Below are 14,974 nucleotides of genomic sequence, written 5' to 3' on the forward strand. Positions count from 1 at the left end.
ACTAAAAATACAAAAAGTAGCTGGGCATGGTGGCGTGCGCCTGTAGTCCTAGCAACTCAGGAGGCTGAGGCAAGACAGTTGCTTGAACCCAGGAGGCAGAGCTTGCTGTGAACCAAGATTGCACCACTGCACTCCAGCTTGGGCCACACAGAGTGAGACTGTCTCAAAAAAAAATTAAAAAAAGATAATCCACTGTGGATACTCCTGTGTCAAAGGCAGCAGCACTCTGCTGTGAACAGTCCTTCAGGGACCCAAGCTGATGAGGGGTCTGCCATCTCTAATGTTGGCTTCCAAAATCCCCTGGGCATTGGTTTCCAGCTGGTAGAACAAGAAAAGGAGCATGCATGGGAGGTTTTTGTGGGCCAGGCCTGGAAATGGTGCCATTATATTCTGCCAACTAGAATTCAGTCACATGGCCACACCTGTATATCTGCAAGGCAAGCTAGGAAACGTGGTTAATCTGTATGCCCAGAGAAAAGGGGGGCATGGATTTGGCAAACAGAGAACCAGAACCAGTCTCTGCCACAAGAAATCACATACTTACACTGAAGAGTTGTGAAAAAGATTAGAGATAATGTGGTGATGTATCCTTGGCCTATGGGGGTATGCAGGTTGGGAAAGACACATCAAATGTGAAAAGAGGTGAGCAGTAGAATGCCCAATTGGAGACCAGATAGTGGGCTGAGCTACAGTAGTCACAAGCAACAAAGGTTAAGGTGCTGGCAGAGCAGACTGACTCATTTAGGGATAAGAGATTTGAGCTAGGTCACTCAGGTAGTCATCGATGCTGTTCACCAAAGGGCTTCAGTGCTCTGCCTTCAGGCCATGAGGCAGCACACACTTCCTGCCCCACCCACCCCTATTGTGTGGTCAACAGGCAGAAGTGAAATGCGTCACTTCTGGACTGAGCTTTTAACTGCTGGGATGAGACTCTCTCGTGGACTTTTTTCCTTTGCCAATGACCACAGTCCGTGTTCCAGAGAGGGCCTGCTCCATCAGCCTGAGTCCTGGAAAAGGGCACAGAGCATAGGCTCTTGGTGCCCAGGCAACATCTTGTTATTTTAAGTCACTGAGATTTTTTATTTTTTATTTTTTTGAAATGGACCTTTGCTCTTGTTACCCAGGCTGGAGTGCAATGTCACGATTTTGGCTCGCTGCAACCACCACCTCCCAGGTTCAAGCGATTCTCCTGCCTCAGCCTCCCGAGTGGCTGGGATTACAGGTATGCGCCACCACGCCCGGCTAATTTTTGTATTTTTAGTAGAACAAGGTTTCTCCATGTTGGTCAGGCTGGTGTCGTACTCCTGACCTCAGGTGATCCACCCTCCTAGGCCTCCCAAAGTGCTGGGATTACAGGCGTGAGCCACCGCACCTGGCCACGTCACTGAGATTTTTAAAGTTGTATATTACCACAGCATAAACTGGCTTATTATTACAGGTATAGACACCTTTTTCAGGCAAGAGGCATCAGATAGCCTGTGAGGCAAACCAACCAACCAACCAACCAACAAAAAGGCTCTCTTGTCCATTTTAGCTCATTAGTTCCAAGAATTAAGGAATCATGATTTTTAAAACATAATTTATACATTATTGCCAAAATGCAAGCAAAGGAAGCGCTTAATGGACCTCGAATTATTTAAAATACTAATAAAGCCAACTTTCAATAGAACCTCAGACATACTCTCTTCCTTAAAAGATCATTTGTCCCAATTTGAAGAAAGTTTAAAGCTACCAAGTGCTAAAGAGCGATCTTATGGGCATATTAGTATCTAATCAACACCCTCCCATAACCTGGTGTAATCAGAAATAAAAGAAAAATGAACATGGGGGAGCTTTGGAGGGAACTGTGGGCAGCTGCCTGGAACATACTTATGTAGGGACAAATCTGGCAACTTGACTGTCCTCTGGGCTCTCTAGAACTGGCCTCCTGAGTTAGGGACAGCCTCCTGCACTGATGGTTGCCTTACAGGCCAGCTCTGTGCTGTTTTTGTAATTCGTGCAATTCCACCTCAGATCTCATTCACATCAGCTCACACTGCAGGATAACTTGACGTGGAAGTACAATGGGTGGGAGATGGTGGCTCTCTTTAATGCATTCCCCTAGAGTGACAAGAGCCATCCAACAAAGCATCCTCAGTTCTGCCTGCTTCAGCATCACAGGAAATCTGATGTTTCCAGCCAGCTGGTTGAGCTGCCTTAACTAGAGCTCACCAAGCAGACTATAAAGTCCCTAAATGCAGGACCTGTATTTTACTCATCTGTGAATAGCACGGTAATTACTTACAAGCCTGCTTTGAATTCAGTCAGATTCTGGCTTGAATATTGATCCCACCACTTAATAACTGGGTAACCTTGGCCACTTAACTTCCCTAACCCTGCTTTATAGTTTATAAGATAGGAATGATAATTCCCCATTCCTTTGACTTGTGGAAATTAAATGGGACACGTATACAAAGCTGCTAGTGCAGCTCAAAAGTCTTAGTTGAGTGCTTGGAAGAACAGTGGATTCTATCCAAACAAGGGTATGTGATCTCAGAAGAGACCGTGTGTATCTCTTTATCAAGACGTACAGGCTGGGCGTAGTGGCTCACGCCTGTAATCCCAGCACTTTGGGAGGCTGAGGTAGGAGGATCACTTGAGCCCAGGAGTTTGAGACCAGCCTGGGTAACATAGTGAGACACTCCCATTTCTACCAAAAAAAAAAAAAAAAAGAAGAAAAGAAAAGAAAAAAAAAAGCTAGGCGTGGTGAAGATCGCTTGTGCCCAGGAGTTCGGGGACTGCAGTGAGCCGAGCCGTGATCATATATTACACTCCAGCCTGAGTGACAGAGCAAGACCCTGTCCAAAAAAAAAAAAAAAAAAAAAGCTATTAATACAAACATGTATACGTTTGTGATTGTGTCACAGTGGCAGTTTAAAGGAGAAATCCTTTGCCAGAGGTTGCAAAAGCTATAAAAGTTAGAGTGGAACAGTGCTTCAAGGGAAGAGATTGGTTTTCATTTTATCTGCATTGTTTGAATATATAAGTACATGATAACTTCAATAGGGATACCAAAACAAATAAATAAATTTTAAAAAGAACATGAAAGGCCAGGCGCAGCAGCTCACACCTATAATCCCAACACTTTGGGAGGCCGAAGCAGGTGGATCGCTTGAGACCAGCCTGGCCAACAGAGCAAGACCCGCCCCCCTCACCCCCCTATAGAGATAGACAAAAAAAGAAAAAAACTTTTTAAAAAGTACATGTAATTTAAAATGAATACAACTTTTTAGAAATGTTGGGCTGGCAGGGTTGCCGGCTTATTTGGTGAGTCTTTCACCTCGTTTGGAGATAGCGAGAGCAACGAAGAGAAAACATTAATTACCAGGTATTGGTATTAATACGGCGGCTCCATTCCCACATGGACCTGGGGGGACAAAAACTCCTAATCTTGGACAGCTGCGCCCAGCCCTTCTTCACCTGCGGTCCAGGTATCATCCTAGTCTTCCCTCCGTCTCTGGGGTGGGTCGTTTCCAACCCTCCGCCCTGGTCCAGGCCACTGAGGGAAGGGAACAAAACTAAGGCCGGGAGGGCCGGGCCCCAGCCTGGAGTGTGTGGCTCCGGGCCTCCCCCGGGTGCGGCAGTTACGGCGGTTCCGGAGCCGCGGCGCCCAGGGCCGAGGGGCGGGCCCGAAGCCGCGGCCTCGCCTCCGCCGCGCCGGCCGCTCCCGCCGCTCCGCGGCCTCCCGGAGACACGCCGCCATGCTGCAGAAGCGGGAGAAGGTGCTGCTGCTGAGGACCTTCCAGGGCCGCACGCTGCGGATCGTGCGCGAGCACTACCTGCGGCCCTGCGTGCCCTGCCACAGCCCGCTCTGCCCGCAGCCAGCCACCTGCAGCCACGGTCAGGGCCGGGGCGGGGACGGGGCCGGCGGGAGCGGGCGGGACTGGGCGGCTGCGGTGACGGGGTGAGCGCGGCCCAGAGGCGGAGCGCCAGCGGCGGGGACACCGAGGCGTAGGCCCCGCGGCCTGCGCCCGCCCGCCGGCCTCACACCCAGCCCTCTGCCGGTCGGGACCCAGCGGCCCAAGTCCGCGGCTTCCGGGGTGCCCCGCCCGGGACTCCCCGACTGCTCCGCTCTGTCCAGTGGGAGAGCCCGAGAGACCCGCACCCCATCCCGGAGACCGGGTGGCTTGGCTCCTCAGAGGGGCCCAAGGGCGCGGAAGCCGAGCGTTCCTCCCGCCGCAACCTCGCGCGGCGGAGAAATGGGGAGGTCCCGAGCCGGGAGCCCCCGGGAGCTGCGGGCCAGCTGCTGCCGCTGCGAAGCTGACATCATCTGCTTTGCAGCCACAGGTTTCCTGACCTACCCGCACTGGTGCCCCAGACTTTCCCGCCCGTGGAGAGCCTCTTCACCGTAGTTTTGTGAACTATCTGGGCCCGCACTGGAGAGGAAAGTCACGGGGAGGTTGGACTGGGGACTCCTGGGCCCCTGTCCTTGGTTTCTAGGCTGCAAGGGTGGCCGATAGAACGATGCGCGCGTTACTGGCTCTCTTCCCCCATGGGAGGATGAGCATGGGATGGGGGTCCTTGTCAGCGAATGTTTGGAATCCTCCAGACATTGTGATTAAGATGAACATTTCAGTTAGAGCTTGGCTAACCGGCTCTCAGATACGGGCCTGGTGGAAACCCCACCTCTGCCCGTTGCTTGCACGGATCATTTTCTCCATTCAATCTTTCTGGCTCTTGGAGGCTGCTGAGCACGTGCAGAAGCTTGACACAGAGCCAACTTGAAATTGCTGGGCATCATACACAAGTGGTATAAATGTGGGGGTGCTTCATTTGAATGTGTTTGTCAATGATGAGGTAACACTGAAATATTCAGGTTATGCTGAAAATGTGCTTGTTCGTTGTTAAATCAGTCATCCTCTCCGGCACCTCTGGCAACACCATAAACCACGTTGAGCTTGTATTTATTACAGCTTCAAAAAAAATTAGGGTGCTCAATATACCTGAACTTTGGGTCTTTTAAAAACTCCCACCGTGGAGTTAAGACTGGAAGTTATTTTGTATGCCAGAGCACCGTGACATTTAAATAAACCAGGTTTGAAAACATTGTCTAATCTCTTACATTTTGAATTATGTTCCAGATGGGAAACTCTTGTCTAGTGATGTGACTCATTACGTGATCCCAGACTGGAAAGTTGTTCAAGATTATCTTGAGATCCTTGAGTTTCCTGAATTGAAAGGAATTATTTTCATGCAAACAGCTTGTCAAGCAGTGCAGCATCAAAGAGGCCGGAGGTATACGTTTTGCATTCTTTATTTCTATATGGCATAGGTTCCCCCCCACCTTAGAAAAGCTCCCTTGTTGGAGGAGGATGGGAGGAATTCATTATTTTGTCAGAAAGGACTTTTTAAACTAATTTTGTATTCTCTTTGATAGTGAGGAATGCAGTAACATTATTTTATATTTCTGCTGCAACACCTGGCCAAGAGATCTGACTGTAGATCAATAAACTGCAGTGTCCCCAGTATGTGGGTATTTAAGATTCTAGTGTGAATTGGCTTTTGGCTTGCATTTTTATAGTGGTAGGGTTACTGCTTATTTCTTGTTGATAATGTGTATTATTTAATCTTATTTATAGATACATTGTTTCAGAAGCATACATTCTTTTCTTGGGGAAAAGAGTACTTTATTTTTAAATTTTAGACTCCTTTATTGGAGATGCAAATTGTAATGATTTATTCAGTAAAACCAGAAATAGCTTGTTTTATTTTTAGATTACTAGTGTAACTACCAGCCATAGTCATTGTATTTGCTAAACAAAGCATTTCCAATTGAACCAGTCTAAAATTCTTGCCTTGTACTTAAATGAAGAATAGTTGTCTACTTTTTAAACAAATACCTTAAAAAACGATTTCGCTTCCTTTAATGTTGAGAAAGGTTTATGACTTGAACTTAAGACTGTATGGAAATAGCATATTAGAATTATATGTCCAACCTCTTAACACTCTAAGTTATTTAATAAGCACAAACTATGCATTTATTCTTTTTTAAAATGTTGTGGTTTCTTCAGGCCTTGGTAATAAAAGATGAAGTGTTTTTATTTGTATATGAAAATGACAAATTGTCCTCTTATTATACACTCAGTTCAAAAAATGTACATTAACCAGATTGTGTGCAGGTTTTTTTCAGACAGAATATTTTTAAATGAGCTTCAAGTTGATTTTGTTCAGACACCAAGATATAGATGTTTATACAGATCCAAATTTAAATGCTGCTCCAGGTGTCATATTTCAATTTCTGCTACTAAAATCAATTTGTTGTTATCATTCGGATTGCTAACACACTGCGAGCCTTTTCAACTTCTGTTTTCTAAAATATTTTTAATGTTAAGGATTGTTTTAGAAACCAATTTCTGGGACATTCAAAGACAAAGAGTTGGAATTTAAACGTCTTTTCTCCTGAACATTTCAAGAGTAGTTAACTTGATGAAAAACTATTGGTTTTCCACTGCCTTACCATGTCTTTGAATATACTAAATGTGAAAACAAAAGATGAGGATTTATGAAATAGGGCTATATGATAATACCCTGATTTTGTTTGTTGGGTAAGCACTTTTTAAGCTCTTAGTTCCAGGCCTTGGGGAATAAAAAAGTTGTTTTTTGTTTTGTTTTGTTTTGTTTTCTTGAGATGGAGTCTAGTTCTGTCGCCTGAGTTGGAGCACAGTGGCATGATTTTGGCTCACTGCAACCTCCACCTCCTGGGTTCAGTGATTCTTCTGCCTCAGCCTCCTGAGTAGCTGGGATTACAGGCACCCGCCACCACGCCCGACTAATTTTTGCATTTTTTGGAGAGATGGGGTTTCACCATGTTGGTCAGACTTGTCTGGAACTCCTGACCTCGTGATCTGTCCACCTCGGCCTCCCAAAGTGCTGGGATTACAGGCATGAGCCACTGCGCCCGTCCCAAAAGAAGCCTTAGTTCCTCTCATAACAAGCCTATTATCTTGCTGGGGTTAGATGGAAGAAGCAAGACAGTTATTATGAAGCACCTTAGACACACGAAGGATAATTTAATGTGGACGATGCTAAGTGCAGGAGTAAACGTGGGGTAGAGGGATTAGGCCGGAAAATCCTCTGGGGGAAATGGATTTGAGACTGATCTTTAAGGGCATATTACGAGTATGATTGAAGAAGAGGAAGAAATCGGCAAGTTTGGGCCTTGGCACTTTGTTTACCTGTTAAGCAACCAGCAGGTGCGTTCAGGTTGACATAGCTAAATGACCCAAATTGTCCGAGTGCTAGAAAGTGTCTTTTATTGAAGGCTAACATTAAAATTAATAATAGGCATTGAATACATAAGATCCGGGAGACTTTATCATTATTAATAAAGTTTATTAATTCAGCCTTCCTAAGTGTTAAGTGTAAGTTATTTGACTTTTTTAAATTGACAGATTAAAATTATATATATTTGGCCATGCCCAGTGGCTCATACTTATAATCCCAGCACTTTCGGAGGCCAAGACAGGAGGATAACCTGAGCCCAGTTCAAGACTAATCTGTGCAACATAGTGAGACCCCTGTCTCTATTAAAAAATTTACTTTAAAAAAATCATACATATTTATGGTATACAACATGATGTTTTGAAATATGTATACATTGTGGAAAGGCTAAATCAAGCTACTTAGCATGTGCATTACTTTACATACTTACCATTTTTTTGGTGATAATTAACTTTTTATATTTAACTGAACTTGGCCTAGCAGAAGCTCTCTAGTGTTTTGTTCATTTAATGTTGCGGAACATTTTGTTTTGTTTTTCAGTTCTTCCTTGGAGATTTTTGAGATGCGAGTAAATAATTCATTTTATCCAATATGGTTTTAGGAACATTCGTGGTTAGGAAAGTTTTGTCATTTAATAATCCCTGGTCCGTCTGGTGTCTGGTTTACGATGCTTTGCTTGTTCTTTTTGACTCCCTCCTGAATTCCTTCTGTATAGCTTCAGAGAGTCTCCATATTTCATGCCTCAGTTTCTTGATGGTATATAAGATTGGCATCAGGCCAGGCTCAATGGCTCACACCCCTAATCCCAGCACTTTGGGAGGCCGAGGCAGGTAGATCACTTGAGGTCAAGAGTTTGATACCAGCCTGGCCAATATGGCGAAATCCTGTCACTACTAAAGATACAAAAATTAGCCAGATGACGTGGCACAGGCCGGTAATCCCAGCTACTCAGGAGACGGAAACGGGAAAATCACTTGAACCCGGGAGGCGGAGGTTGTGGTGAGCTGAGATCGTGCTACTGCACTCCAGTCTGGTCAACAAAAGCGAGACTCTGCCTCAAAAAAAAAAAAAAAAAAGATTGAAATTGTAGAATATTATGGTTGGAGAAATCTGAAAGGTCACATGATCTAACTATCCATCCACTACCTCAGTGTTCTCAACATGAGTGATATATCAACCTTGTTTCTAAAAGAAAAAAATCCTCCTGGATACCAGTGTTAATTTATTTTTTTCTATTGTTATTTAAATATGTTTAAACATAAATCTCGGTATAAGTCCTCATGTTTAAGTACTTTAATACAATCCTAGTTTAAGTTAAATAAACTTACAAAATCAGAAAACTGCAAATGAACATTATTCAATGTGACAGATAACATTGTTTTGCTGAAACGAAATCACCAGAGTTGGGTTTAACAATGGAAAGACATAACCTTTAATCTGGTTATATTTGTAATGAGATTACCTATTTTGATTTCAATAATATCAATGCAGAGAATGCTTGTTCTCATAAGTATATTGCACAGAACAAGTATGACTAATATCAGGTCTTCTGTCATTCAGGATAATCACATGTTCTGCCATCTAATAATCTTCACATAAATGCTTATTTAGTGAGGAGTCCCCCTGACAACTCTGTAAGGCTGTTTTGTCCACCGTGTTCATGTGTTCACATGTGTGTTCGTTTATTCAACAAATGTTCACCAAGAGACTATATGTGCCAGAAACTGCTAGCACTGAGGGTACAGTGGCGAACCAAAGCAGACGGAGTCCTGGCAGGGTGACAGGCAGTAATCGGGCAATCACACAAACAGATGCAGAACTGCAGCTGTGACAAAGGCACTGAAGCACAGGGACGGGGCACCAGGAGAGCCCAGACCAGCCAAAGGAGGCAAGGAAGGGCATTTCTGACGGGGCTGCCTAGGCGGAGGTCCAAGGGTTGGCGTAAACCAGACAGAGTGGAGGAAAGCTTTCAAGGTAGAGGAAAATGCCTGGGGCCCACAGGGAGGAGCCTGTGGCACATCCCAGGAGCTGAAAGAACGCCTGGGTGGGATGGAAGGCCTCATGGCCTCAGGGATATCAGGGAAAAGTTTTAAGCAAAATGAGATAACATGATCAGATTCCTGTCCTAAAAGGATTACTCAGTGGTAGTTCACACCTGTAATCCCAACCAACACTTTGGGAGGCGGAGGTGGGTAGATCGCCTGAGGTCAGGAGTTGAAGACCAGCCAGGCCAATATGGTGAAGCCCCAGCTCTACAAAAATCCAAAAATTAGCTGGGCATGATGGTGGGTGCCTGTAATCCTAGCTACTCAGGAGGCTGAGGCGGGAGAATTGCTTGAACCTGGGAGGCAAAGGTTGCAGTGAGCCAAGATCACGTCATTGCACTCCCGTCTGGGCAAAAGAGCAAAACTCCATCTCAAAAACAAAACAAAACAAAACAAAAAAGCAGGATTACTGGGCCAGGTAGAGAAGAGGCCTGGAAAAAAGAAGGAAGGAGGCTTTTGCTTTAGTCCAGATGAGGGAATGTTGGTAGCTTAGAGATAGAGAGAAATAGATGTTTCCAAGACCTGCTTAATAGGTAAAAAATCTATAAAACTTCCTAAGTGTGTAAGTAAGAGAATTGAAAACATGTCAACATTGAAACTGAAAACATCATACACAGCCGGGCGCAGTGGCTCACGCCTGTAATCCTAGCATTTTGAGAGGCCAAGTTGGGCAGATTGCCTGACCTCAGGAGTTCCAGACTGGACAACATGGTGAAACCCCATCTCTACTAAAATACAAAAAATTGGCTGTGTGTGGCGCACGCCTGTAGTCCTAGCTACTCGTGAGACTGAGACATGAGAATTGCTTGAACCTGGGAGGCGGAGGTTGCAGTGAGCCGGGATCACTCCACTGCACTCCAGCCTGGGTGACAGAGCAAGACTCCATCTCCAAAAATAAATAAATAAATGAATAAAAATGAAAACATCATACACAAATGTTCATGGCAGCTTTCTTCATCACAGCCAAAATATGGAAACATCCCAAATGTCCATTAATTGATTATGGTTAAGCAAAATGTGGACTATCCATATAGGGCAATATTATTCAGCTGTAAGATGGAATGACGTACTGATACATGCTACAACGTGGATAAACCACAAACACATGCTAAGTGGAAGAAGCCAGCGCACACATAAAAACATCATATGTTGTATAATTCCATTTATGTAAAATGTCCAGAATAGGTATATCAACAGAGACAGAAAGTAGATTAGTGGTTGCCAGGAGCTGGGGTCAAGGGGAACAGGCAATGACTGCTTAATGGATGGATACCGATTTCTTTTCCGAGTGATTAAAATGTTCTGCAATTAGATCAATGGTGATGGTTGCATAACTGTGACTATACTAAAAACCACTGAATTGTGTGTGTTTTAAGGGCAAATTTTATGGTATGTGAATTATATCTCTTTATAAAGCTGCTATTTTTTAAAATCTCTAGAACTAGTGATAGATTTAGGTATGTGAGATGGTGGGGAAGGTGGGGTCAAGGATATCACTGAGGTTTCTGGTTTACATGACTGGATGGAGAGAGGGAAAGCTAGAGGAAGCCTGGGGGCAGGGAAGTCAAGGTCCAGAGTTTCAAGTGTCTCTGGGGTGTCTGAGAGGGCCTCACTGACGCCAAATGGCAGTGCAGTTAGAAGGCAGTCGTTCAGATGGCCCCAAATGTACTCCATAAAAATGTTTTGTGGCCGGGCGCAGTGGCTCATGCCTGTAATCCCAGCACTTTGGGAGGCCGAGGCGGGTGGATCATGAGGTCAGGAGATCGAGACCATCCTGGCTAACAAGGTGAAACCCCGTCTCTACTAAAAATACAAAACATTAGCCGGGCGTGTTGGCGGGCACCTGTAGTCCCAGCTACTCGGGAGGCTGAGGCAGGAGAATGGCGTGAACCCAGGAGGCGGGAGCTTGCAGTGAGCCGAGACCGTGCCATTTCACTCCAGCCTGGGCAACAGACCGAGAAACTCCGTCTCAAAAAAAAAAAAAAAATGTTTTGTGAGTATTGTATAATATAAATGGCAATATAAACTTGTAGAAAACTCAATGGTCTCTGAAGGTAAGTCTGTGAGACCCCACCTGGGTTCTGCAAAATCCAGGTGACGAAATACATTTAGTATAGAATTCACTTTGTAGGTCTTTCCAGGGCGTGGGGCTCCCACTTCTAATCCTTAGAGAGAACAGTCAGCAGCGGAAAGTGATGTTGTATCTGTAAGTAAGGTCACCACTGAATGAAAATAGTAAAAAAATCAACCTAAAGAAGGTAGGTTTAACTGCCCCTCTGAGAAATTGCTTAAAACATTAAGATGATGGAGTTTTAGAAAACATCCAAGCCAGTCCAGGGAACTAAGGTTTTTCTGTAAGACTTGAATATTTATGTATGTATGTATGTATGAGAAGGAGTCTCGCTCTGTCACCCAGGCTGGAGTATGTATGTATGAGAAGGAGTCTCGCTCTGTCACCCAACCTCTGCCTCCTGGGTTCAAGCGGTTCTCCTGCCTCAGCCTCTTGGGTAGCTGGGACTACAGGCGCCCACCACCATGCCTGATTAATTTTTGTATTTTTAGTAAAGACAGAGTTTTGCCATGTTGGCCAGGCTGGTCTCAAACTCCTGACCTGAAGTGATCCTCCTGCCTCGGTCTCCCAAAGTGCTGGGATTGCAGGTGTGAGCCACCACCCCTGGCCTGTACTTGACTATCTGAAACCATTGTTCTCCTGTCATTCTGGTCGAATTTGCTTAAGGCACATGGTGCTGTTTGCTGACTCCATGCAGGATATTCGTCTATCTAGTCCCATCATATGCACTACAAAACCCTGACTAGCAAAAAATATGACTATATCATATGTATGCGCCATTAAATTATAACTGTAAGCCCACATGTCTACAAGCAAACCCGACTGTCACACTGAGAGTGATTCGCTATTTGTTTCCTGCTTTCTGCATTAATATTCTTTTGCCATTTGTTCATTTGTTTTATCTGGCTGATAGGTAGCTGACAAATGGAAACTTGCACTAAAAGTCTAAGAAAATATATGTGGTAGTGAAACTTAAAATTGAGAGCATTTTTTGTTAAGTGATATATTTTTCTAAATATTAGGAAAGATTGTCATTAATCTGGTGGTAACCCCTGGGTCTGGCTTGTGGCACATCAGTATTTGCAGAGGACAGAATTCAGGAATCCCTGGGACTACACGGTAGCTCATGCCCAGCACATTGGGAGGCCGAGGCAAGAAGATTGCTTGAGCTCAGGAATTTGAGATCAGCCTGGCTAACATGGTGAGACCCTGTCTCAATACAAAAAAAAAATATTAGCTGAGCATGGTGGCGTGCGTCTGTAGTCCTAGCTACTCGTGAGGCTGAGGTGGGAGAACACTTGAGCCTGAGAGTTTGAGGCTGCAGGGAGCCGTGATCACGCCGCTGCGCTCCAACCTGAGCAACAGAGCAAGTTCCTGTCTCAAAAAAACAAAAACCCTGGTCTGAAGTGAAGGTGTGAAAACAAATGCAGTGATGTCTATGAAGCTTAGCGAAAGGCAGCTGGGCTCTGGAAATGTCAGTTTGTTCAGGGGCATTATTATCCTGCACTTGGATCACTGTTATCATGTAGGGCTGTGCATTCATTTGTTCATTTGGAAAGCATTGATTAAGCACCTGCTGTGGGTGAGGCCTTACTGTCTGCTGTCTCGCACGTTCCACCCTGCTCTCATCTCTTGAGCTCTTTGTCTCCACTCACTGTTATTCATCCTTCAGATCTCATGGGTCACCGACTCTAGGAAGCTTTCCCATCCCTGCCATCTTCTCCTTTCAAGCACTTATCCCACTGAAATGGGTGGTTCTGTGTTATGTTTGGTTTGTTTTTGCCAAGTAGCATAGCTTTATTTTAAATTGTGGTAAAATGTACATACATACAATTGTCATTTTAACTATTTTTAAGTGCACAATTCAGGGGCATTAAATACATATGCCTTGTTGTCAGCCATCACCAACATCTGTCTCCAGAACTTTTCATCTGTCCTAACTGAAACTTTATACCCCTTAAACACTATCTCCCCTCCCTGGCCTCCATTCTGCTATTCTACTTTCCATCTCGATGAATTTGACTACTCTCGGTACCTCGTGTAACTGGAATGACACAGTGTTTGTCCTTTTGTGAGTGGCTTATTTCACTCTGCATAGTGTGTCAAGGTTCATCCATGTTATGGCATGCATTGGAACTTTCTTCCTTTTTAAATGTGAATAATATATTCCACATTTTGTTTATCCATCATCCATTGATAGATTGCTTCCACCTTTTGCCTATACACTGTGAGTAATGTTGCTATGAACCTATACAAATGTCTGCTTGAGTCCTTGCTTTCAATTTGGGTATATACCCAGAAGTGGGATTACTGGATCGTATGGCATGTCTATTTTTCCTTTCTTTGCTGCAGACATGGGGCACTGCCCTATCTATACCATAGGACACTATTCAGATGCAGTGGGATGTCTAGTTGGTGTTCCCAAGGGCATTCAGTGCAGCAGCCCTCACCTCCCCCAGCAGACCTGGCATATAGAAGCAAAGATTTGCTAAATGAAGGATGCTTAGCAAGGGAGACCATTTGTAAACAAATAACTACAGTAAGTTCAAGTGTTTTGTAATGGTGCACAAAATATGATGGTAGGTAAAGGGAACAAAAACTTCTAGGGGACAATGTCAGGAAGAACAGGCAATATTTTTTCAGTGTTTTCTCTGAAATGACAAATTGCAGATGTTTATGAAATCTCTCCAAAAATCGTTCCTATTACTTAATAAGTAAGTGCTCAGTCTTAAAATTCTAAGCGTTATCAAAATGTGTAAGGCAAAAAGTGAAAGCCTGCCCACACTGTTAACAGTGTGATATAGACTCTTCCAAGAGGCTTTCAAAATAAGTTTTAAATGTGTCTTTATCCAGGCATGGTGGCTCACACCTGTAATCCCAACACTTTGGGAGGCCAAGGCAGGAGGATCGCTTGAGCCTAGGAGTTCGAGATCAGCCTGGGCAACATGGCAAGACCCTGTCTCTACCAAAAAAATTACAAAAATTAGCCAAGCATAGTGGGGTGTGCCTGTAGTCTCAGCTACTCGGGAGGCTGAGGTGGGAGGATCATCTGAGCCCAGGAGTTTGAGGCTACAGCGAGCCATGATCGTGCCACTGCATGCCAGGCTGGGTGACAGAGTGAAACCCTGTCTCAAAAAAATAGGGTCTTTGTGAAAGTGGGAAAATTACCCATATAATATGTTCTATGTATCTTGAGGGATGAGGGAACAGCTTTTGTTTGTACAAGTGGAATTCTGTTAAGAAAAGCCGCCATTCACAGAAATGAAACTGAATCCCTTTGTTTATTAAGATATTTTATGGCCAGGCGTGGTGGCTCATGCCTATGATCCCAGCACCTTGGGAAGCCGAGGTGGGTGGATCACCTGAGGTCAGGAGTTTGAGACCAGCCTGGCAAACATGGTGAAACCCTGTCTCTACTAAAAATACCAAAATTAGCCAGGCATGGTGGTGGGTGTCTGAATTCCAGCTGCTTGGGAGGCTGGGGCGGGAGAATCACTTGAACCTGGGAGGTGGAGGTAGCAGTGAGCCGAGATCGTGCCACTGTGCTCTAGCCTAGGCAACAGAGTGAGACTCTGTCTCAAAGAAAAAAAAAAGATAT

The 14,974-nt window shown here is 44.6% G+C and overlaps 1 protein-coding gene across 2 annotated transcripts in view; it reads left to right on the forward strand.

The window, feature by feature from the left end:
* Positions 1–3,687: 3,687 nt before the first annotated feature.
* Positions 3,688–14,974, forward strand: part of DIS3L (DIS3 like exosome 3'-5' exoribonuclease) — a 42,672-nt gene continuing 31,385 nt past the window's right edge. The window contains exons 1-2 of one of the 2 annotated variants that reach the window (NM_001194471.3): positions 3,688–3,879; positions 5,121–5,274. In NM_001194471.3, coding sequence (NP_001181400.2) covers positions 3,741–3,879; positions 5,121–5,274 — 293 coding nt within the window. In that variant the 5' untranslated portion in view covers positions 3,688–3,740. Of the gene's footprint in view, positions 3,880–3,962; positions 4,327–5,120; positions 5,275–14,974 lie in introns of those variants that run through there. The other variant, XM_077938305.1, reaches the window with a different exon arrangement.

Source organism: Macaca mulatta, chromosome 7 (assembly GCF_049350105.2).
Source record: "Macaca mulatta isolate MMU2019108-1 chromosome 7, T2T-MMU8v2.0, whole genome shotgun sequence".
In the NCBI taxonomy this organism is placed as follows: domain Eukaryota; kingdom Metazoa; phylum Chordata; class Mammalia; order Primates; family Cercopithecidae; genus Macaca; species Macaca mulatta.